At 41.1% G+C, this 25727-nt stretch overlaps 1 protein-coding gene across 6 annotated transcripts in view; it reads right to left on the bottom strand.

Moving 5' to 3' along the window:
- FUT10 (fucosyltransferase 10) overlaps positions 1–25727 on the bottom strand; it is a 138020-nt gene that overhangs the window by 76636 nt on the left and 35657 nt on the right. For all 6 annotated transcript variants that reach the window (XM_064477471.1, XM_064477469.1, XM_031440159.2 and 3 more), the window contains one exon: positions 13903–14769. In XM_064477471.1, the coding sequence (XP_064333541.1) occupies positions 14545–14769 (225 nt within the window). In that variant the 3' untranslated portion in view covers positions 13903–14544. The remainder of the gene's footprint in view (positions 1–13902; positions 14770–25727) is intronic.

The following is a 25727-nucleotide window of genomic DNA, read 5'->3' as shown; positions in this document are numbered from 1 at the left end:
AACTGGACACCCACAGGCAAAAACAAAAGGAACCTTGATCTAAGTCTGATACTTTATATAAAAATTAAAATAAACCACAGATTTAAATGTCAAATGTAAAACTATAACATTTTTAGGAAAAAAATAAGAGAAAGTCTTTGAGATCTAGGGCTAGGCAAAGAGTTTTCAGACTTAACACCAAAAGTTTAAGTTTCCTGAAAGGAAAAATAACATACAATTAAAAATAAAGTCATAAAATAATACATTCAAAATCAAACCTTTTGCTTTGCAAAAGACCCTGTTAAAGGGGTAAAGACAAGCTTCAGAGTGGGAGAAAATGTTTGCAAACTACTCATCTAACAAAGGACTAGTCCCTAAAATGTATTTAAAACTCTCAAAATTCAACAATAAAAAAGGAAACAATACAATTAGAATATGGGCTAAAGACATAAAGGGACATTTCCTATAAATAGAGACAGTAAAAATCCCATGAAAAGATGTTCAACATTATTAGCCATTAGAGAAATGCAGATTAAGTCCACCATGAAATATCACTACACACCTACTTAGGATGGTGAAAAGTAGAAACAGTGAGAGCAATAAATGCTGGAGAACGTGCAGGAATACTGGCTGACTCATATGTGTTTGGTGGGAATGTTACAGCCACTCTGAAAAAAGCAGTTTGCTAATTTCCTTAAAAACTAAAAATGCAGCTACCATATGACCCAGCAATTGCACGTCTGGGCATTTATTCTAGAGAAATGAAAACATATTTTCACATAAAAATCTATGTCAAATCTAATTTTAAAATGTTTAATTGCCTTCTTGAGGGTTACAGGGAACTGTAAAAGCAGTCACAGGACCAGATCTCTGTCCAGTCCTCTGCCTCGTCACTGCATCTGGTTTATTATACCTGGAATGGCATGTAAGTTTTGTCTTCATCTGACGGAGGGCAGATGGTTGAAACTCTGTGATGAGAAGGATTCCAAGGCATTGGAATTCCAAGGTCAGCAGGAAAAGTTAACTAGCTGTGTCTGCCATGAGTAAAACCAGTAAGCGTGGCAATATACAAGCTTCATATTTGCCAGTTATAAACTGAAATATGCTGCCTCACCAAACACCGAACGCAAAAACCGAAAGGGGTATTAACAATGACCATATACATAATAACCCTTTTATTTTACTGATGAGGAAACCAAAGAAGTAAAATATAAGAGAGCCAGAGCCCAGGTTTATCACCAAGCCCATCCTTGCCCTCAGTAGTAACTGATTAGATATTTCAAGTCCATGAGTTTTCTCTTTGAGTGGAAGGGATTTTCCTTGTGCAGTTATTTCTCACAAACAGCTTTTTTTTTCCACAAAAATCTTCTTGATGTTGGAATTTGTCCTAGGGAAAATGGGAGATCATTCTAGTAAAGGAAATATCCAACTCCAAAAATTTTGGAACAGAATCTCTTTCATACACATCATCTGGAGTGCCAGGCTAAAGTTTTCAGAGACTATCTGGCCTTATTTTAAAAAGTACAAGTGTTCTTCATTGGTGTTGTGGGAAGTGGCAGAGAGACGTGAAAATGTGGTTCTAAGACCTACAAGCCCTTTGCCTGTGCAAATCATCACCCTGTGGGGCTGGGAATTTACAGGACCCTTTTCAGGCTTCCAGAAATAAGAGGTTCCCTTTGCCCTGCTAATATCAAAGAGATCACTAACACTGAATGAATGGAGTCAAATTAAAATTTTCAGGTTTCGACACTCTTATGTTTTAAAAGGGAGAAAGAAGGCAGTTGCGCAAGCCCTGTGCCCCTGAAAACAAGGTGTGCTAAGAGACCTGAACTCACTGGTGGCAGCTTTGGTTCCATGTGCCTTGAGGTTTACAGAAACTCGGTCTGAAGCCTCGCTGTAGCGAGCACATATGGATGGTTAATGAATATGTAAGGATCTGAGGATCAGGCCGGGGTGAGCAGGCCTGACACTTGATCTTCTGGGTGAAACGCATAACCCAGCTCACAGTGAGCCTCCTGAAAGCTTCCCGGGCCCTTGCTGCTGCCAGCCTCCCACCTGACCGGCAGGCACCAAAAGCTTCAAATTACAGCAACTAATTGGATGAAAGCGGAAATGCGTCCTTCTAATGGAGGGAGAGATTAATGCCCTGATCTTTTCCCTTCACTTGCTGAGGCAAAACAAAAACACAGATGAAGGCTGTGATGCAGAAAAGCAAATTAGCTCTGCTTCAGAGCCACAGGAATGGATATTCCAGCTAAACACTAAGGTGTTTTAGAGACCACAGACACATCAAAAGGACAGAAAACCACCCAAGATAGCAATTACCAAATTATCCCTGAGACAATCGACAAATCCTTTGCTCAGCAAAAGTGATCAGTACAATTTACCTTCATACATAGATCAGTCACTTTGCACCTAAAGATAATTTCATGATGGCCTGGCTTTATGATATTTTTATATCTTTGACCCCCGATATGGGTCCCAGGAATAAATAGAGCTGAAAAATAAGGGGCTCAATTTATTCTATTTATTTTATTTTATTATAATAAAGATTTAATGTGGAATTGTCTAGTGCAATTGAGAATCATGGCTTAGCCAAAAGAGTATCTTTTTCATGAGTATTTTGTTGCTCCAACAGATTTCTTATGGACTAAGAGAGTTTGTATTAAAAACATACTTGCAGTTGATTCAGGAAAGAAGACTCTGCTGACGTCAACTCAAGTTACCAAGAGAGGTGCAACTGAAAATGTATATGGAGTAATTTCATCTTTTTATTAAGTTACCCGGATGAAGAGGGCAACGCTACTAAAGGGGGATTGAGACACTAAAATTCAAAGAAGCTTGAAAGGGAGATAAATTTGATTTATATCGTTTAAAAGATAAAGTCTGAGATCAATGTTCTGGGCGATTTTCGTCTAACAATTAATCAGCACGTGTGGTGTATTTTAATGTTTTTTATACTCCATGTTCAAGGGATGAAATCTGTGGGTGCCTGGAAGAGGTGTCATCCTGACGGAGGGGAACAGTAGGGAGTGAAAAGGGAAAAGAAGACAGTAATGGGGCCATGACAGCACTTGGTATTTGATACATTTTAAAACATCAGCCCACCATTCAATGCAGGGGAAAGGAAAAGAGAAAACTCTGAGTGGCACCCAAAATGCCTAATTGTGAGCTAAGTGTCCTCTCTGCAGTACTGACCTCATTGTTTTAGATAAACTTCTAGACCATCATCTTTCAGCATCTGAGGGTTTGGTTCACAGTGTCAGCCAACAAACCCATCTCTCAAGCATCAATTAAAAGTGGATTAAACCCTCCATGAATGGCCAGCATGGAACAGACATAATATTCAGATGTCATGAAGAATACACCAGCTCCATGACCAAAAAAAATGCTGCCTGTCCATTTTATTTTGTCAGCTAAGGGATCTCTAAGTACATCCTTTGGAATAATTCTGTTCCTTTAAAAAGTATATTGCAGGATGATCATGAAATTTGATCTACATCTGGAATCTTAGATAAACAAGTTTATACTGTAGAGCACAAGAAACTATATTTAATATCTTGTAGTAACCTATAATGAAAAAGAATATGAAAACAAATATATGTATGTACATGAATGACTGAACTATTGGGCTGTACATCAGAAATTGACACAACATTGTAAACTGACTATATTTCAATTGAAAAAAAAAGAAAAGAAATCTAGACTCAGCCACTTAAGTCGCTGTGTAAATTTGGATAAGTTACTTGACATGCTGCCTCTGTTTTCCCATCTGCAAAAAACAGAGTAATAGTATTTTCACTTACAAAGTTGTTTTGAGACTTGAATCACATGACAGCCATATGCAAAAATGTTTGGAACGTAGTAGATACATATTGAGCTATAGAGAATGCAAAGACAGACACAAACCCCCTAAGACAAGATAATCTAGGGGATGAGATGCAACTTGGGACCATCCTAAGCAATATACAGACACACGTTAAATAAATGCAGAGAACACAGACGGCCCCCATAAATGTCAGAGTTACCTGGAGCAACCAAAGGTCATCATGAGGCAGGCTAGTCAGAGAAAGTTTCCAAGAGATTTTAGTTCCTGGCAAGGGAATATGATCTCTCCATAAAATCTGAACTTACTGTACATTGTTGGCATTTCAAAGGCATACACAGCTCCGAAGGACTTCTTGATTGCTTTACCCAACTTTCCGACACTTAGCAATATTACCTATTCTTCAACAAACATTTATCAAAAGCCAGCTGACTTCCAGGTGTCCTTTCTCCTGGGCCTGTCACCATCTGTACAGAAACAAGAGACACCACCCAGGCTTTCTCATCCCCTAGGGAAAAAAAGGAGCTCCACCTTGACCTTCTGCACTCAGCACTCTGAACTGACACTTAGCTTCCTCTTTTAAACGTGCTAAAGAACTAAGTGTATGCTCTTTGGTTGCATTTTCTGAGTGCTTATTGTCTTCTCTCTTAATGTACCCTAGCCTCCCCAAATATTTTTTTATTACTACATATTATATCTACACGTCTACCACCAGCACAAAAACTTGGCAAATTAATTATCCAAATTAATTATCTATGCTTGGCTTTAACTTCTGTTTTAAATTATAAGGACTTGAATTACAAGTATCAGCACGAGAGGGGTTTTAAGATAGAAGGAGGCTGCATTCATCCTCTCCCACAAATACATCAAAAATACATCTAAGTGTGGAATGATTCTCACAGAATACCTACTGAACTTTGGTAGAAGTTCTTGTATAATTGGAACGATAAGAAAAATTGTCACCAAATCAGATAAACAGCAAGGTCCTACTGCATAGCACAGGGAACTATATTCAATACCTTGTAATAGCCTATAATGAAAAAGAATATGAAAAGGAATACACATATATGTATAACTGAATCACTAACTGTACATCAGAAATTAACACAGCATTATAAACTGACTACACTTCAATTAAAAAAAAAAGAAGTAACAGTACGTGAAAATATGGCCTACATTTATTGCTAATTTTAAGTGGGAAATGTTTTAAATCAAACACATTTGTAGATACTCAAACACTTTTTAATTTACTCGTGAGCAGGCTTTAAATTAAGGCAGAATATGCTACTTAGACATCATTAACTTTGGTAATGTAAGTGTGTATAGGTGGGATTCAGATTCATAAATGAGATTCATTCATTTATTGATTCTGCCAGGCACTGTGCTGGGCACTAGGAATATATACAAAAAGTGAAACAACAAAAAACAAAAACACCATCTGACCTTCAAGACAGTCTGCAGGAGACAAACACATAAACAGATCATGAAAATTACTAAGTAGTATGTCCTGTCACAGACACTGCAGGACAGGTTCTCCCTCCTGACGGCAGGCGCGTACCAGACTAGGCTAAGACAAGGGAGCAGGAGACATGATATTACAACAAGACAACTGGCAGAACCTGCCTGTGGGACTGCAGCACTGCACTGCCTAGAACACTGAGGGGGCCTCTTCCCTCCGCCTGGGGTGGTGTCCAGCAGAGGGCCTGGCAGTGCAGGGACTCTCACCTGCAGAGAAGCAGCAGGACTCTGAGTCTCTGAGAAACAAAACATACGAAGTCTCTGATCAGCTGAAAGAAACCGGAGAAGGAGAAGCTAAAGAAATGTGGCAGGAGAGTCACTCCCAAAGCCCACCTCCTCCTTACAACGCTTAATTGAGCCAGAAGGTAGAACCAAAAGTTAAAGAACCTTCCCTGTGTTCTTCCCCATTCCCTGTAGGTGTGCAGATGTGCACGTCTGTAAGTACGTACACGTGAGCTTAACCTGTCAACGGTTCAGACCATTTTGAGGAATGGGTTGCACTGTTCCTGCCTTGTCTCCACTAGAGTGCCATCTTGGTGATCACAAAGGAGAAATGTACAAGGTGTCATGAAAGAAAAGAAGAGGACATAATAATCACCTTTGAGAGTATTAGGGAAGGTTTCACGGAGGAAATAATTTGAGCTGAGTCTTGAAGGATAAATAGCGATTCATCAGATACTCCAAGCAGAGGAAATAAAACAGTGTACACAAAGATGCAGTGGTATGAAGAAAGCAATGAGTATTCAGGCAACACATAATGAGTTCAGTATAGCAGAGCCCAGGGGCATATTTATGGGGGAAAGGTAAGAAGTGAGCTTGGAAAGTCAGGGAAGGGTTATATTAGAAGAGTCATACACCAGAGATTGACACATTGTAACTGTACTTCAATTTAAAAATATATATATATACAAAAAAAATTTTTTTTAATTTAAAGGAGTCATTATCCCAAAGGAGATGAGTGGATATTAAATTAAAGGATGCTAAGCTAGGTAGAGTTTGACATACAAGAGAGAAGTTTTATTGAGAGAAAGGCCCCAAAGTGATCTGACCACAAACCTGACACCATATAAATATATTGGGAAAAGGCTACGCACAGGTCAACTGAGCTGCGAGGTGGAAGGATGTGGCGTGTGACCTTGCAAGAGCTCCACGGAGCTCCTGAACTTGGTGGGACTAGACTGCGGTTGGTGTAGTTCTACACTAAAACAACAGCAGAAGGAAGGGACTGATGTGAATACATTAGAATTGCTAAGTGGGATGGGTTAACAGGGGAAGAGAAGGCAGAGAAGGAATACAGATGATGCCCAAGTGTGCGATGTTGGTGATTAGACAGATTTACGGGGGAAAGATCTTGACTTTCATTTCGTTGAGGTCGAGGGGTCTGGACTGCTTCTAAGTCAAGTTTCCCAGTGGGCAGTTGAACATACATACTTGATCACGAGCAGAAACATGGCTTTGAGGAGAAAAAAGGATTTCTGGTGTCAGAAGACATATCAGTGAGTGTCTAGGGCTGTGAATAAGGGAGTACTGACTACAAAGAAGAACAAGGGGACTTACCGGGGTGACGTACACGTCCTATATCTTAACTGGGGTGGAGGATATAGAGCTGTATACATGGGAAAGAATTCACTGAACTTGAAATGGGTGCACTGTAGTGTATGTGATTATAATGCGGTAAAGTCCACTTTTTAAAATGTTTTGTCATAAGTAAACTAATGACAGTTGAAAATGTGAAGTGGATCAGGTGGATGAGAAAGGTTACAGAGCGAGGAAAGAAGAGGACCTAGGCTAGAACTGTGCAGATGGGGTAAGAGAAAGAAAGTCACAAAACCTTTAGCCAGTGTTTAGTGTTCAGTCGTGAAACAGAACAGTACCATTTTAAAGCTCTTTGGGGCCTTACATGTCATCTAGTTCTACCACACTTTACATATGAAGGAACGGGGGTTCACAGTGAGGTAAAATGCTTTGCTCGAGGCCACAAAGGTAGTTAACAGCCAGCAAAGGCAACCCAAGACGCAAGGCAGGACTCCTGGGCCTGGGGAGGCACTGTCCTGGACCACTCCATCAGTGGGACTCCAATGTAAAAGGACACCCTACACCACAAAAAGAGGTCCCACTGGTGTCCCACTGAAGTTGAGCCATGTATTTCTTTCCCTTTGTTACCTCTTCCTTGTGCAGCGCACATCAAAGAGCCACCTGACCCTAAGAGCTTGTAAAAGGGCTTGGAAGGAGACAGGTGCTCCCGATTGCCACTACCTGAGATTTTGGAAGTAAAAGAAATACCGTTAGATCAAGATGTGCACCACTATGACTGAAAACAGGAGGCGTTTTCTTCATCACACGGATATACATCTGCAAAGCAGGGTTTTTCCATTTTGTTTTCCTGGGATGTTACATCTCTGCATACTGCACAGACAATTTAAGACAAATCAAATAAATGAACATGCCACATGTCAGTGAACATCAGGACAGAGGAAGTGCAGAGAAGGTACTGAACAATTTATCAAGCCAGGCACCACCTTGTAATTTTTATTTTCTTTTACTTTAAAAAAACAATGAACTCGCATAAGTGAACTTTTATTTATAATGAGAAAAGAGACAAAATGTTGACTTCATTGGTGAATACCGAACAGATGGAACAGAAGCATCTAGGGGAGAGGAAACAGACAAATGTGGTTGTCATGGTTTCTCTGAGATGCAGTAAACAGAGGGACCCAAATGGACAATGAAATCCCCCACTGGGAAAAAAACCACATGCCGCTCCTTTCTTTCTTAGATAATTGCCAAGCTCACTTGGAATGCCTAGAGTCCATGGGAGATGCTGCCACTCACCTCTGGCTGTTCTCATGTTTACCCTGGAACCACCCTCTCCTCCTGTATAACAGACATCAAACAATTAATGCTACTTCCGATTAACTAATTACCGTAGTGGGCAGTGCCCTGCAGGAATCTGTGAAACACGTAAACCTGAGAGAAGCTGGACACTGCCTGAGACCAAGTTCTCTGTTTAATTGGGAGCAGCTAGCACGAATGCAGAGAACAGCACTGTAGAAGATTGGTAAATCCTGGGAACACGTTCAAGTTCCCATTCTTAGCATCTCTTTCCAGTCATCTCCAAATTCACCTAAATCCACCTCCACTGTATTCTAGGTAACATGTGAACCATACAATAGCTTGATGTAGCTGCATTGTCCAGTCATGGCCCCATCATTTGTTCGTGGGGGTGTTCAAAAGGGAGAGAATGGAGGTAAAGAGGGACCTCATCTTAAGAGCTTTTTTGAGGCTCAAACTGAAGTCCAATGCGATGAAGACTGTGTCTCTATGATGGCAAACAGGCAGTTGGAAACTCAAATGTCTGGCTGAACTCACATGTTTTGTCTGGAGGTTCTGATCACACTGACACGAGGTATTTTCCAAGGTCATCGCAGAGGCTGCCAGCGCTGAGATCAGACTGTTCAAACCCAAGTTCGACAGCAGTCCCCGCCTCGCTCCTGCCAAATCAGATTCCTTCTTGTCCACACAAGATGAGGGGTTGCTTTCTCCTGGTTTTCCAAACTGTTCATGAATGACCCTCCAGTTTGCTAAAGGGCTGTCTGTGCAGCCCGAGCAGAGCCCCTGTGTCGAGGTGAGGATCGTGTTTATGAAACACTGATTCTGGGGTGATGGGTGGTGTGGCTGCGGGCACCTGAGCCCACCGCAGGCAGGAGGAGGAAGACTGGATCACCTTGGCTGGGCCACCCGGCTTCCGAAGCCAAGAAGAGCAACTTTTAGGTTGTTGAAATTTACCTCTCTCATGAGTCTGTCCCCAAAGCCCAAAGCCTGCAACATCTCATTTCCTGTTTGGGGATTTCCTGAAACCGAAACGGAGATGTTGGCCTCTGTAAAGAAACCCGTGGAAAGAAAGGCTTCTTCTCTGGAACCATGACTGTGAGCAGCAGCTGCAGCATTGCCAACCTGATGCTCTTTTTACATCTTCCCAGAAGGTGCATTTTCCACGTCCTCTTCATTGCCCAAACCTTCTGTTTCTTGTCATTCTCATTCCCCCAACCGCCCGCAAACTTTTTGAAAATGTGAAAGACTCTTATAATAAAGTTTACTTGGAGGTGTTGCTTTTCCAAAAGATGGGGGCAGAATATGAATTTTGGGAACCGTGTCATTGCCTATAATTGCAAAATTAAAGGAAATTCTGGATAAGCCTCAAATTAGAAAGAATCACAGCCCTGCTGACTGCTGTCTTTGTTTCTCAGACCTGGGACGTGTGTGGGGAGGGCGGAGATGGGCATAAGTAGGCAACAGGGAAATGACATCATACCCTATTTTCTTTGACCTTTAAAGCTCGTTTTCCATAACACAGTTTTACTACATTTTTTTTCTGAGTTTCTGTTATGAGCTCCACTCCCCAGAAGTCCTCTGTGAGCTCTGCTCTGCCAGCCCCTCACTTCAGGGTAGTGGAAGCATTTGTGTGCACAGAGTTGCATGAGCCTCTGAAAACAAATCAGGTGTGAAACCATCAAATGGAGGCCTTCTCAAAGATGGGGATATCTTTTAAGGCCAACTTATAGGCTTTTCCAAGTGTTTAATTTCTCAACATTCAAACCAAATTATTTATAATTCCAACATCACAAGAAAGTTTCTGAAGACACACATTGACTTATAAGTAGGCTCCCTTCCCCTAGTAAAGAATTTCACATTTATCTTAAAACTAAGAGCAGAACTGAATTCTTCCCTGTCAGTGGGATAAAGGGACATTTTATTTTTTCAGGAGTACTGCAAAGAATTACAGCAATCTCCAGCTCTCCCCATGGGAGAAAACAGAGCATGGCGGAAAGAGTATACACAAATAAAACAATCTTGGGTTTGAAACTTGGACCTGTCGATTACTGGTGTCACAGCACTGGATGAGCTGTGTTATCAGGGCTTTGTCCTGCTTCACTCTGTTAAACTAACATCACATTTCTTTTACTACAAGCTTCCACCTTTCCTATCTCCAAAAGGTTTTTATCTCCCTTTCTAGTTATTCTGATAAAAATCTAAGAACATTAGGGACCTAACTAGTCAAAGGAATTTTTCTTGGTTTGAATTGCCTTACAGAGAGAAAACTGCTCCAGGCTAATACTGAAGCTGGGATGCAGACCATGAAGGGGGAAGGCATCTGTGATTATGCTTCGTGACTTAAAGATGGTCACCTAAGTGACCGGTGTTCTCCCAGACTAGCAGGTAATATTATTTCAGTGGTGAAAGGAGTCTTACTAGTGGTGTGTCAGCTATGCACACGATGACTGAATGCAGCCTGTAAGAGCAGACACCTTCAGGTGCCACAATGAAGTGACCGTTGACTCGCCCCAGCTCCTTACTCAGGGGTTGAGCCACACAGCAGAACCGCCCACCCAGTGAGCTCCCCGCGGCTGTTCCCACTCCCAAGTCACTTCTCACTCTTGCTGGAAATCACACGATGTTGACCAAAGAAATGACTCCTCTTCTGGGGAACAGGAATAGAACAATGGAGCAAAAGATGAAAAGAACTTGAGAAGCGCTTGGCTTCTAGACTGGCCAACTCACTTCAAACGTGACCTCCCAGTGCTTTGAACACATCTTGTCAATACAGCACGTTTAATACATTCTATCAATAGAACCCATTTATATCACATCTCGTGTTTCAAAGAGAGTAGCAGAAACTCAGGAAGTAAATTCCATCTTACGGGGCTCTTACAGAATAAAGAAATAAAGACTCCCTGGAAGTGACTTCTATTTTGCTGGAGTATTTCCACTTCCACTCCCCTGCTAGAACTAGAATGTAAGCTCTAAGGTGCCAGCGGTTTTGTCAGTTCCATTTATTGCTGTATCACTGGGGCCCAGAATAATTCCTGGCACATATTAAGTGTTCAATTAGAAAATACTGGACACTTCAATAAATTTCAGGCTGCCTGACATTCTGAGTGACCCAAATAATGATCATTTCCTTGATAAATTTTAAAAATATTTTTCTTGTTCTTTCATACACTTTTTTTCTTGTTTTCCCATTGGAAAAAACCAAAGGCTTCTTTTTCCCTCATTGAAAGCTCTGATTGTCTTTTATCTTACCTCAGTTTTCAAGTGATCAATAATTTTAAAGTAATCCATTGGAAATTCCATTTTCACTTATGGAGCTCTTCAACTGAAAAAATAATTTAATTTTAAAAATTGCTCTCTGAAAGACTTATACGTGGAGAACTATAAAACATTGATTAAAGAAATTAAAGATGATTTAAAGAAATGAAAAGATATCCCATGCTTCTGGCTTGGAAAAATTCATATTGTTAAAATGCCTATACTACCCAAAGCAAGCTACAGGTTTAATGTAATCCCTATCAAATTACCCAGGACATTTTTCACAGAACTAGAACAAATAATCCTGAAATTTATATGGAATCACGAAAGACCCAGAATTGCCAAAGCAATATTGAAAAAAGGAACAAAGCTAGAGGCATAACCCTCCCAGACTTCAGACAAGATTACAGAGCTACAGTAATCAAAACAGTGTAGCACTGGCACAAAAACAGACACATATGGATCAGTGGAACAGAATAGAGAACCCAGAAATAAACCCACATGCCTACGGTCAATTAATCTTCGACAAAGGAGGCAAGAATATACAATGTAGGAAAGACAGTCTCTTTAGCAAGTGGTGCTGGGAAAACTGGACAACAGCATGCAAATCAATGAAATTAGAACACTCCCTCATTCCATACACAAAAATAAACTCAAAATGGCTTAAAGATTTAACCATAAGACAAGACATCGTACACCGCCTAGAAGTCAGCGTTCAGTTTCTGAAATACTGTACTTGCTATGTGATCAAAGGCCAATGTTGCCTATATTTTCAGATGAAAAAGTGAAGACTGTTAACTAGCATTAGTCATCATTTTCTTCAACATTTCTGAAAATGTTTCTACCCGTCTCGACACACCACTTTGAAAATCAGTATTTGGGAATAATCTAAGTGAAGGGTCCTGACGCCCTAACCAGAAAGTTGCCCTGCAGGAAGTCCCTCACAGCATGAGTCATCCTCACAACAGCCCCGTGAGGTGGGACACTTTCTCAATCATATTTCAATAATAGAGACACTGAGGCTAAGAAAAAGGTGTGATACAATGAGGTCAACACAGATAAAACACATGGAGAGCTTCACATGGAACTTAGAAAGCAGAGCTCCTACTGTGTAGCACAGGGAACCACAGTCAATACCTTGTAATAACCTATAATGAAAAAGAATATGACAAGGAATACATATGCTGTATACAATCACTACGCTGTATACCAGAAACTAACACAACGTTGTAAACCGACAAGACTTAAAAAAAAATTTTAAAGTTGGGGTTTAAGACATACATGCAGCATATAAACACTGAGTATTTGCTTAAGGCATTTATGAAGGAGAAACTACCTGATAATATCTCACCAGCGGCACAAATCACAACTTGGGCTTTCTTTAAAGAGTGGGAGAAGAAAGGAGGGGAGAGGGGAGGGGAGGGGAAGGAAGGGAAGGAAAGGGAAGGGCTGGAAAGGAAGAGAAGAGAAGAAAGAAACAAGCATACAAACAAAAATACCTCACTTAATACACAACTTAAAATCTGGCCTTTAACAAACAATCCCCCTTTCTAATCCTTTTCCTTTTGAAATTATCAGATAAAATGGCAGAGAGATAAAATCCTTTCCATCCCCAATCCTACCCAATAAGTATGCCTCTTCCTCTAATGAAGAGTGGGCTTCCCTTGCTAAAAACACATGATGGCCCTTCACTAGTTTGTTACTATCTTGGTAAAAACACCTATCAAATGAAGCTTCTTAAACAATTAAAGAATGTTACACAGAAAAGAACTTCAAAGACCAGCCCTGCCACTTCTTCCTGGTACAAAAAACTAAGGACAGGGAGGTTAAGAGACTTGTACAAAATCACATTCCGTTAATGGCAGAGCTGGGATTGGGAGCAACCCAGTCACAGGGGAGAAGCAATGGGACCCTTCCTGCTTCCAAGAGAAAGCAGTGGTCTCAGTCCTCAGTCCTCTGGCACAGCAGAGGGAGAGCCACGGAAGGAAGAGACTGCCCTTGGCAGGGATCAAAGAGCAGGTGTGGCCGAGGGTGCTTTCCCAAGATTCCCCCTCAGGCCACATCAGGGACAGGTGTCCCCAGGACCCCTCCTGTCCTCTGGAACTTATGTCTTTCCACAATAAAACATACCAAAGCCATCGCACGGCGGGTGGCCACAGGCTCTGGAGTGATCTGCACGCCTCCCCACGCGCACAAGGAAAGAGAATGTGAGCCAGTGTTTTCTGCCTGGTCTTTGGTGGAGCTCCAGCAGAAGCCCCAGACAGACAGATGGACCTCCTCTGTTAGACAGGGAATGCTCCCAGACCGTTGGGGCCGCCCACCGCTGCAGGCCGTACATCACCCCCAGAAAAGATAGATCAGCCCCAACACGGCGGAGATCCCACGGGCAGGCACCTCTGCTCGCCCAGGGATCTAAGCGCACAGGAGGGACACCCGAATCAGTGACTTACTATTCCTCTGTGCAGAATAAGGGACCCTTGGGAAGTACTCACCGATCAAAACACACAAGGAGACACGTCTTCGCAAGACGTTCCACGTTAGGGAGGAGCAGGGGGAGGAGACAGGGTGAGGTGACAATAAGAAAAGTGGAGAGGTGGCTGAGAGTCTGGAGAAGGCAGAGACGTGCTATGTTCTTTAGATGCGAGTAGCTAGAAGAGTGCTTTCTCACAGCCTTCCGGACCCACTCACATCCCTGGACACGGCCAGAGGGGCTCTCTCACTGCCAAGTTCTCACACACTGCATGTTCGTGCTCAGCACCAGGACCCTGGGCTCGCCAAATACCAATAAATGCAGACGGTCAGGTGAGGATAAGCGTCCATGGCTACGTGCTCTGCCTTCCTTGCAGGGTTTCCTGGCAGCAAGGAAAACGCTCATCTGCATTAGGCGAATTTCCACAAAAGGTGGCAGGTACTTGGGTCCATACTGAAGGTGACCAGTTGTCCGTAAGAAATATTTACTTTTTTAGTATAAACAGTAGAGAAGTGAACCCTAAGGGTAATTCAATCTATCATTCGGTAGAGCTCATTATGAGTACTGCAGCAATTAATTCTTACCCTAAGGATAGTCAACAGAGCAGCTGTGACATTCAAATATTAAGGCAGCCTAGAAAATAAAACTCGGACACTTTCTGGTATTAGTCCTTGAATACTAGAGCCCAAAACTCTTGAGCTGAGAAGTTTTGGTTCCTATCGACCAGCCTCCTTAGTGCCTGGGCTTCTTTCTTGGATTGTTGGAAGCTCGGTATCCACATCTCTCGCAACGAGCTCCGGCGTGGGGCCAGGGGTGAGAAAGAAAACCTTGTAGGCTCCGGACAGCTCAGGTGGGTAACGTCTGCCTGCCACCTTTTGGGTGGCAAGCCCTGCATTAAGAGAAGAGGGCACAAAAAGATTTAAAAATATGAGATGAGTTAACACAAGTCTCACGTTCCCTAAAGCAAGTACCCTCACTCCACAGAGTCCCCACAGTTACACTGCCGAGCAGCTGAAGGAGAAAGCAAGCATCTGACGTTAATTGAGAATATTCCGTGCACTGGATACTCTTCCAGGCACGTTACTCAGATTGCCCCATTTATGGCAGTAAACATACTAAATAGGTACTAAGTAGGTATGACCACCCTGTTTGAAAGAGACGGAAGCTAAAGCTCCAAAAATTTTTGTAAGTTGCCCTGAACAGTGTACCTAAGACTGACCCCAGCTCTCTAAAGCGGTCCCCTCCCTCTGGATACTGTTTGCTAGTCCGTTTATTTATTCATTTTATTTCCCCCTATATCCCACTGCCATTACCACCCTTCCCACAGGCAAATATTTTAATGCATTTAATATAGGTCTCTGTATTTAAATGTCTCTGTGAAAAAAAAAATGTGTTCTCCTTTTCTGGGCACTTATTTTTAATGTACTTACACATTCCTACGTCATATATGTCATTCTGTTACTTTTTCACCAGGCGTTGTTGGCACAGGTACATCTAACCCCTTGTTTTTCATGAATTTCCACTGCACTCTGTCTCCTACACCAAGAAGTTTCCACCACACATTAATAACACCTAGCATTTGCACAGGACCTCCGAGCTTTCACAATGCTTCCTAGGGACATGCACTGCTCTGAGCTGGTCCGAGCTTTGTCTGGTTTATTTCCATGGACTCCTAACTAGTCTCCTTGACTCCACCCTTAATCTCCTTCAGGCTAAACTCAGCATCTCTTCCCACTGCAAGATAAAGTCACAGTCCTTACAGTGGCCTGTAAGACCCCCTCAGGATCTGGCCCTCCAATAATTTTCTGAAGGAGGGAGAAAGGAAGGGGGAAGAGGGACAGACAGACAGACAAATTCCAAATGGCAGCTTGAACACACACACCTAATTTCATTTTTTCCTGAAATGCCATTACTATGAGAATAAAAGAATCATTTTTAAAAGATATTAACCTATAAGAAATGGAAGAATGGACAAGGGCAGAAGAGTAAGAAAATGTCAAGAGACTGGAAAGCAGAAGGGAAAACAGTGAAATCACTCATCAGATTAAAAACAAAACAAAAACTGAATTGTGAGGCAGCAGGAGAATGAGCTGAGAAGTAGCCTGCTCTGGACTGCAGAACCTGGAAGGCTCAGGAGGCAAGAGATACTCCTGGAAGTGGGACAGGGGGCAAGAGATAAAGAAGGATCAAGAGAAAGTGTTTACAAAGCAGTCAGATACTCAGATTCCTTCTCTGACTCCTCAAGGCCAGGAGTCTCCCTTACCTGACAAAAGACTAGACGTTCATTCTCTGGAGAAGTGAAATACAAGATCTCTGATCTGGGAACATGAGGTGAAGCTGAGGGCAGTGGTGTGATACCATGAACAGGATTCAGGGATATACGAGCATCAGATACTCAGACCCTCCTGCCTGCTCCCTGCGATCCATTATCAGAATGCTGGTAGTCGAGCCTTACAACACAAGCAGGAAAATGAAGAGTCCGTCACTGGGAAATATGTTATGTCCAGGAAGACATAACTCAGGATTCCCTAAGGAAATCACCTAGCCAAATCACCCTGAAAAGAAGCTTACAGCCCGTATGCCCCACTCATTCTCAGAGCTGCCAATCAAACCACCCTAGCATGAGCAGGTTACCAAAATCATCTGAGAAAAGTTACCAACATGAAAGACAGAGACAAAGAAAAAAACTTTAGGAGATAAAAGAAAACCAATGAAATAATCAGATGCCAGAAAAGCAAATATTAAGAGAACAACAACAAAAGAAAGATCTTAGAAGATAAATATTAACAAAAATGAAACAATCACTAGAAGGGCTGAAAGACAAAGTTGAGATATATTCCATGAATTAGCAGAAAAAGAAAAAGAAACGGAAAAAGCATCTGCATATTGGAACCTCCTGGACTGTTTCTTTAACACTAGAGGACAAATCTCAGAGGACCAATATACTAATACCAAGAGTTTCAGAAAAGAAAGAGCAAAGGAAAGAAATACCCAAGGAAATAATTTTAAATCTTCTCCCCAGATTAAAGGACCCAAGTTTCAGATAGACAGGGCCCATTGAGAGCTCAGCACGACAAAAACAGTCTCTTTTATGAAGTTTCAGAACACAGGAGAAAGAGAGAGATTCTACAGCCTTCCTGAGAGGATAAGATCAATTCTGAGGGTCAGAAGTTAGGATGGTTTTGGATTTCTGGACAATGACACTAGATGTTAAAAAGCAATGGTGACTAACATTAGCAAGTAAAACTTCAAGGAGAAAAGGGATATTAGCATAGCCTCAAAATATCTTCCCCTCCTCAAATATTTATTAATTATTGTGGTGGTTTTAACACGTCCACTAATTATTTTCTACTCTTCCCTCAAGAAGGTGATGCTTAACTCTCCTCCCTTTGAGTGTGGATTCAAGCGACTCACTTAGTGGAAAGAGAAAATTAGCAACTTCATGGCGGAAAAATCAGGCAGATACCACCTTAAGCAAGGGACCAAGGTTAACATCACCAGTTATACATCATGTTGGTATCATTCATCCCCTGATACGATACAGTGAGAAGACCCTCTTCAGCCCTGCAGTATTACCAAATCCAAAACCCAAGTCTTAACATGAGAAAACATCTGGCAAACTCTATTGAGGGACATTCTGCAAAACACTAACCAGTCCTCTTCAAAAGTGTCAAAGTTATTAAAAATAAGGAAAGGCTGAACAACTGCCACAGACTGGAGGAGACCAAGCAGACATGATGACTACAATCTGGTGTCTTGGATCTGATCCTGGAACAGACAAAGGATATTAGTGGAGAAGCTGGGGAAATCTGACTACAGTCTGTGGTTCAGTTAATAGCAGTATTAACAGTCAATATGAATTTCTCAATGTTGACAGTTGTGCCACAGTCATGGAAAACATTAACATTAGGGAAAGCCAGGTGAAAACTATCTGGGAACTGTACTGTCTTTGTTAACTCTTTCGTCAATCTAAAATCATTTCAAAATTAAACGTGTTTTTTTAAAGGCAATAACAAAATGCCTTCAAAATTCTGAGAAAAGCTGACGTCCACTGTACATTTACTTTCAGCTAAACTATAGCTTAAATGTTAGAGTAAAATGAAGACATTTCAGATATCCCCCTTCCACCCTCTCAGGAAGCTAGAAGAGGGTTAGCATCAACCCAAACAAGGCATACAGGAAACAGAAGTGCCAACACACAAGAGAAAAAGACAGAACAAGGATTGAATTAGTGATTTACAAATATAAAAATAATCGAATAAGAAGATAATTATTAACTAGAGGGAAACAAAACACTGTACAGGCAAGGGAAACAAACCACAGCAGACCACATGGCTCATCTCTGAATAGGTTACATAATCATGGTCACATGAACACCCAATATCAAAAATTTAGTGTATAAGCATGTGTTTAGAAATATTGATTCAGAAACCAAAATAATAAGCTAAGTATGGTGATAGGTGGCTGCTTCTGGGCAAGGACAAAGGGGAAAGAAGTGGAAGACTAGTTTTGGTTTGGTTTCTTATTTAACCAACTTTGCAGAGCTACTTGATGCTTTAACCTATGTGCATATATTTCTTTTTCTAAAAAAAAAAAAATTTATGTGAAGATACTAGGATTTATAATGTGTTAGGTAATGATTAGAATCTTCATTCATACCAAATTCAGAAAGCAGAGCAGAAAGACCAATTTGAAATATAACAATGTGGGTGCTTACCTATGGTTGGATAAGCATATCCTCTCTTCCTTAAAACTCCCAAAGGAAATATATGAGAAGATACTAGGGGTGGTTAGCCTGAAAAAGAGATGACTTTGAAAGAACATAAAGCTTCTTTTGAAGCATCTGAAGTAACTATAGATGGAAGAGTGAACTAACTTGCTTGGTAGAGCATGAAGGATGGAATTGCCCAAATCCTCCCTTCTCTTGGGAACCACTGACAGATAATCATGGAGTTTGGCTTTCAAGAGACTGGAACCAGAGTTAGGGATTCTTTACCAAGACAAAACTGAGCAAAAAAAAAAACCTGAACATAAATCCAAACCATCAGGAAATTTTAAGACTTAAGATCTGGGAAGTCTAAATACCAACCCAAAGTTCAAAGGACCAGAGGCAGGTTCAAAACTGGGGTTACTGTAGTCAAAGTTCATGGCTGAGTAGAGAGTGTATTTGGAGCACGAGCAGAGTCAAATAAAGTGGGCCCAAAGCAATTACCACAAAACAACTCTGGAGAGGCCATTGCTCACTTTTATTGACTGACAGGTACAGATGTAAGGCTGTATCCCACTGAACTACAGTCAGAAGCAGGTAGCTAAGAATGAACTATGGAAGTCTGGGTTCAATATAAAGACCAATATAACTGTCGAAACTAACAAAAGATAGTCTTCTCCCCTGAAAACTAATAAAATCGCCAGCACTTAGAAATGTTCCAACATAAATTAGTTGATGACTTGTTCATGATACTTGAATCACCCGTCAGCTGGACGTTGTACTGACCACATAATCTTCAAGGAGCTTCCCAACCTTGACCTTGCATAACTGTCCATATGAGAAAGTCAGTAATAATACTCTCTTTCCTTGTCTGCCCACTCAAGAGTTCTCTTAACAGTGTAGGATTAAGTTCCATCTGAGGTGGCATCATAGAGAAAAGAATTTTGTGAAATGGACTCTTTTAACTCTAGTGTTCTTCCAGAAATAGTCCACAGTATGACCTGAAGGAAGTGTGTCTGATGAAATAGTTGTGACATGTTTAGAAGTAGCTAGCTTTCAGCATCCCAAATTGCCTTTCCAGCTGAGGTCCTGGGCAAAGAAACACACTGTTTCTAAAGTACAATTAATAAATATTTTGCTTCCAAGGAGAATATGGCTCCTATGTTAACAATAAGGAAGAAGTCAGATAATCTACAAATTCATAACTTTTCTTGAGTCCGTCGGGGAACTGAGATCACACGGCAACAAAGTAGACTGAATTCCACAGTGAGAAGCCTCTCCAGGGAAAGATGGATACAGGATCTATTTCACCTTTGGTAGAACACAGGAGAAGGAGGTGACCGCCACGCAAGTAGGTAACAAGGGATCAACTAAACTTTTATCAAATCCTTAAGGTATGGGCTACCTTGTCAGCTTGGAATAGGTGGAAGCCCTAGGCATAACAGAAGAGTTCGAATTCACTGAAAAAGCTCTTTTCCATGGACCTCCATCAGATGCTCAGAAGGAGACTGGGGCCGGGGCAGGAGACTGGAAATAGCCCTACTCCTTGGCTGAGTGCAGGAAGGGTGGCCAACTCCTGCAGGGGACACTCAGGAAGCCCATTCCACCTCCCCAGATCCTTCCCTCATAAAGAGAAAAAGCCTTAAGCCACTGAGGAAGCAGTAGCAAACCTTCTGTCCCCAGATCCAAGGAGAAAATCTACCCTTCCCCGAGGCAAAACATCTATCTAACGGTTCAGGGGAAGCAGGGAATCATTTGGGGCTGTGGATCCTACAGTGATACCAGAAGTCACCTACCCTGGGGGGAATGATACAAGGCAGAGTTTGGCTGCTGTATGAAGGAGAGGCAGGAACTGAGAAAACTTCACTGCTGAGGTCCAGGAATGTAAAGCCTGTCGAAGCCTAAGGCTGCCAAGACAACAAAGAACCCACCCTGCCCACACCCTGAGCCCACAGCTAAGTCACAAGCAACTGCAGTTTCCTGCTGATGGAGGAGCGAGAACAGGGAGACCTCCTCTGTGACACAGCAATGCAGGAACCACCGAAGCTGAGGGCACAGGAAAAATGCTGAGAGAGACTATTTAGCCCCAGGTCCCACTGTAAGCACATGTAATAGTGCTTAGTTACCAAGTAATTATTACGACTGGAAAGATTTGAAGCTGTGGCACACTAAAGATAACAGTAGCAACACAAACCCAAACTTAGCTCTACCCCCGACTAGACCAGCTTAACCTACACACATTAACAGCCCAACAGAGAAAAAGGTATGCCCATTTCTGAACATAAATGGTATTTACCTCAGTCTCTGTACTTCTAGACATGATGTCCAGTGACCAATCAAAAATCATGAGACATATTTTTTCAAAAAACTGTCAAGAGATAAAGCGATCGACAGAACCAGACTCAAAGATGACTCAAATGTTGGAACCATTAGGCAGGAACTTTAAAATAACTATCAGTAATATGTCAAAGAATATAGTGGAAAAGGTAGACAACATACATAAGGGGAACTTCAACAGAAAGATGTAACAGAAAACAAGAGTCAAATGGAAATGGTAGGATTCAGCAGCTGAAGGGATATTGAATTAGGTGATCTCCGAGCTATTTCAACCCTGGCATTCTATGATTCTCAGACCACCACTTCAAGAAGGTAAGAGAAGAAAAATCAAAATAAGGAAATGAATGACTTACATAGAGAAAACACGAGGCAGCTGATAATCACCCAGTTGGAAATGATCCTTTAAATCTTCAATTTAAAATATAAAAAGAATGAGAAATTACTACACATACCTCTGGCTACCAAGTAAATTCTATTAACCTACAGACAGACTGTCTGCTCTGTTTATTTTAGATACAAATAGGAAAACTCTAAATTGTCTTGCCTTTTAGAATCATGGCATACTGAATCTTTCCTTTTTCTTAGAAATCCTCTCCATTTTCATACCTTACTTATAATTCTAACTTCAAAAGATCAAACTACATACAACATCATGTTTAATCTTTATGAAGAAAAATTTTGACCTGAGATATGTCTGTGGGGTGACTTTTAACTGCTGACATTTATCATATATGAAGAATAGGTCTTATACTTACTAGATATTAGATAAAAGTGCATTCCCAAAAAAACTGTAGAGTAGCTCTTTCTCTCCTGGCAAGTGTCCATTTGATAACTTAAGGTTATTATTTCTTGTAGTGATTTAGTACCATCACTAAAATGACAGTAAGGAATTTTTTAATAAAGCACAAATTTACAGGGACAAACAAAATAAGAGAGACAACAGCAACACATTTTTGGAAGTTTCAGAGTTAACAGATGGGGGGCAAACAGTGGGGGATTATCATGAACTGAACTTGCCAGTAGACCCTGAGAAAGCTGAGTTCTAAAAAGCAGTGGGGAGGCAATAAAGGAACTCAATGTATAATGCAGAGCCCAGAGTCCCCAAGACATTCGGGAATTTGGTGGCATAAAGACTCAGGAAATTAGTATAAAGATGGGGCTAAAAACAGAAGAGTTGCTTGCCATTTTTGGTAAGAAGCAATTAAAGCTTCTTACCAATTAAAGCCCCAGCTCATCCCTCAGCACTAACAGGAAACATGTTCCCCACCCCGGCAAGATCTGAGGTGCATCCTCCAAAGAAAGTTGAACAGGGGTCTACAGACTAGGGGAGAGTGGACATAGGTGAGGGCCAGGGCAATGCACTCCAGCTGACACCTCTTCTGCTCCTGAGCCTCTCAACCTCAGCTGTCTCTTGTTCCAGCTGCGCAGAGCTCCAACCAACTGTGTGCCTCACCTCCTCCCATGTGACCCCCACTTCCTTTCCTGAGATTTAGCCAAGCCTGTGAAACTCTATTGAGCATCCATATCACACGTGTACAACCTGGAAGTGAGAAAGAGTTAAGCCCAGGGGGCTAACTTTTGATCAAAGGGAGATTGGAGCCCCAAAGGAATGGTCCTGAGATACATACATGCTTCTCAGAGGTGGAGTCCCAAGAGTTAACCAATACATCCCACTTGGAGGCACGCAGCTCAAATCTGTACATCCTCATACTGGCTCTCGCTCCTTCACTGCTTTACTCATCTGTCCCTCCCACCCCCATTCTAGGGCTGCATTCGCCAATAAAATCAAAGCGTAAGTGCCTCACCTTCCATGACCATTTCCTGTGGAACCCAGCTTAAGACAGTTGGTACCAGAAGCGACCCCAGAAAGCATGACTCACCTGATGACAATGAGGTCCCACTGCTGGTAGTAAATCACCAACGAAATTAATAAGCCTATCATCTGTTTTATCATCACATACGTGAGAAAAGGAGAGTCCCTGCTCAGAGAGGAAATAGCTTAAATGCCAAACAAGGACCTGGAGGACCTGGCAAGGATGTACTGGCAAGAACTAGAGCACGTGTAGGAGTGTATCTTGAGGGGGTTGGACCAGGTGGGCGGAATATAAGTGAAATAGGCCTTTATGGATCTGGAGGGATTCACCTATGATATAGAACTCAACGTTCTGGCAAGTACGCCCGAAGCTGGTCCTAATAGTTTGTTGAATGGCTTTTAAAAACTTACATATGCTGACACTTTACTGTAAATGAGACAGAGATGCCTGTCAATGGATATTAACATAAAAAGTTGACTGGAACAGTGTTGATCTGCTCTTTAGGTACCAAATTCAGCAAGGCAGCTGCCATTAGGTCTGCTGTCAAGTTAAGTTCACGATAATCCCCCACCGTCTGCCATGATTTACCTTGTTTTTGTCAGGAGTCAGAAAGGTAAATTAAATTGGGGGTGGGAGGTAGGTCTGAGGGGGCCCATCATATAGTAATCCTAGACAGTGCAGTAGGAGAAGAAGGGAGAAGCAAAGATAGATTGAGGGGGGACAGGGGATGAGTAAAATTGTCTTTATTTGTAAATGACACGATCATTTATGTAGAAAAACCCTAAGAAATCTACAAAAAAGATACCAGAACTAATCAGTGAGTTTAACAAGGTGGCAGTATACAAGGTCAACATAGAAAATCAGTTTTATTTCTATATACTAGCAATAAAAAATCGGAATATACAGGTTTGTTTTTTTTTTTAATACCACTTACTGTAGTATCAAAAACTATGAACCTCTTAGGGATAAATCTGACCAATAAATTATAAAATCTGTACACCAGAAACTACAAAATACTGTTTAGAGAAACTAAAGAAGACCTAGATAAATGCACAGATATATCATGCTTATGGATTAAATGTCTCAATATTGTTCTCAATTCTCTCCAGATTGGTATATAGATTCAATCTCAATGAAATGAAAATCCCATCAAGGATTTTTTTTGTAAAAATTGACAAACTGAATCTAAAATTTATGTGGAAAAGCAAAAGAAATAAAATAGTGAAAATAAGTTTGAAAAAGAACAAAGCTGGAAGACTGACACTACCTCATTTCAGGACTTCGTGTAAGGCAACAGTACTCAAATATAGACATACTGGTCAGCCCAGAAAGGACCCGTGCACATATGGCCAATTGATTTTTTTTAAAAAGAAGCCAAGGTAATTCAGTGAGGAAAGAATAATCTTTTAGCAAATGGGGCTGTTATAACTGGCTATCCAAATAGACAAACCTCAACTCTTATATCATATCACATTACAAAATTTACTCTAAGTGGATCATAGACCTAAATGTAAAAGTTAAAACCGCAAAACTTCTAGAAGAAAACAGAAGCAAATCTTAGTGACCATGGGTTCAACAAAGACTTTTTTTTAAAACAGGACAGAAAAAGCACAAACTATAAAGGAAGAAATTTATGAGCCAGACTTCATCAAAATTAAAAACTTCACACTTCATAAGACACTGTTAAGAAAATGAAAAGAAAACCCAGACTGAAAGAAAACATTTGTTACTTTTCTAATTGACAAAAGGACTTGTATTCAAGGTATATAAAGAATTCTTACAACTCAAGAATAACAAGACAAACAACCCAATTGTTTTTTAATGAGCAGAAGACTTAAAGAGATATTTCACCAAAGAAGATACTGATGGCATATATGCCATTAAAAGATATTCAACATCATTAGTTATTAAGAAAATGTAAATTAAACTGCAGTGAGATACAACTATACACCCACTAGAAAGGCAAAAGTAAGAAGACTGGCTAACACCAATTGTTAATGTGTGCAACTCCCATTCAGTGCTGGCAGGAATGTAAGATGGAACAACTCTGGAAAACATCTGGTAGTTTCTCAAACTGCTGAATGTGCATCTACCCTACGACCTAGCCATTCCACTCCTACGTATTTACGGAAAAGGAATGAAACATCTATCCACACAAAGCTCTGTACATGAATGTTCACAGCAGCCCTATTTGTAACAGAAACTGGAAGCGGGTGGATGGATAAGCAAATTTCGGTATACCCAAACTTCAGCAATAATGAGAAACGGACTATTGATACACACCACGTTGTGGACAAACATTATTATCGTGGAGAGTGAAGAAAGCTAGAACACAAAAGAATATACATTCCCTGATTCCATGTACATAAAATTCTATTAAACTGCTTTGGCCTCTTTGTCATGAGTGACAAAAAGCAGATGTGTGGTGCCTGAAGCAGGGAGTGGAGAAGGGAGGAATTACAAACGGACAAGAGGGAACTTTTGGGGAAGGACAGAAATCTTTGTCCTCCTGACTGTGATGATGTAATCAAATTGTATACTTTACACACATGCAATTTACTATACATCAATTATACCTCAGTAATGCTAATTTTTTTTTTTAAGGTTTAATCCCAATTCTGTAAAGTTTTATTTCTGGTTATTACATGTTATCTCCCTATTACAGCCTCTTTGAGGTTAGGATCATTCATCAATAAATGCTTTTTGCACAATATTGTATATTCTGACTATACTTCAACAGAAAAGAACGCATGTGGGGGAGGGTATAGCTCAGTGGTACAGTGTGTGCTTAGCATGCATGAGGTCCTGGGTTCAATTCCCAGTACTGTCATTAAAAATATATAAATGAATCTAATGACCCACTCCCCCTGCCCCCCACCAAAAAAACAGCTTTAAAAAAAAACAGAAATATTCAACCTTCTGCCGAGCCTGGCCTCTCGGACAGAAATGAGGAGCAGAGAGGCGGCAGCTGCAGCAGAAGGTGGCAGG

Source organism: Camelus dromedarius, chromosome 22 (genome assembly GCF_036321535.1).
Source record: "Camelus dromedarius isolate mCamDro1 chromosome 22, mCamDro1.pat, whole genome shotgun sequence".
In the NCBI taxonomy this organism is placed as follows: domain Eukaryota; kingdom Metazoa; phylum Chordata; class Mammalia; order Artiodactyla; family Camelidae; genus Camelus; species Camelus dromedarius.
The sequence above is the reverse complement of the archived record's forward strand: the minus strand, read 5'-3'. Positions and strand labels throughout refer to the sequence as shown.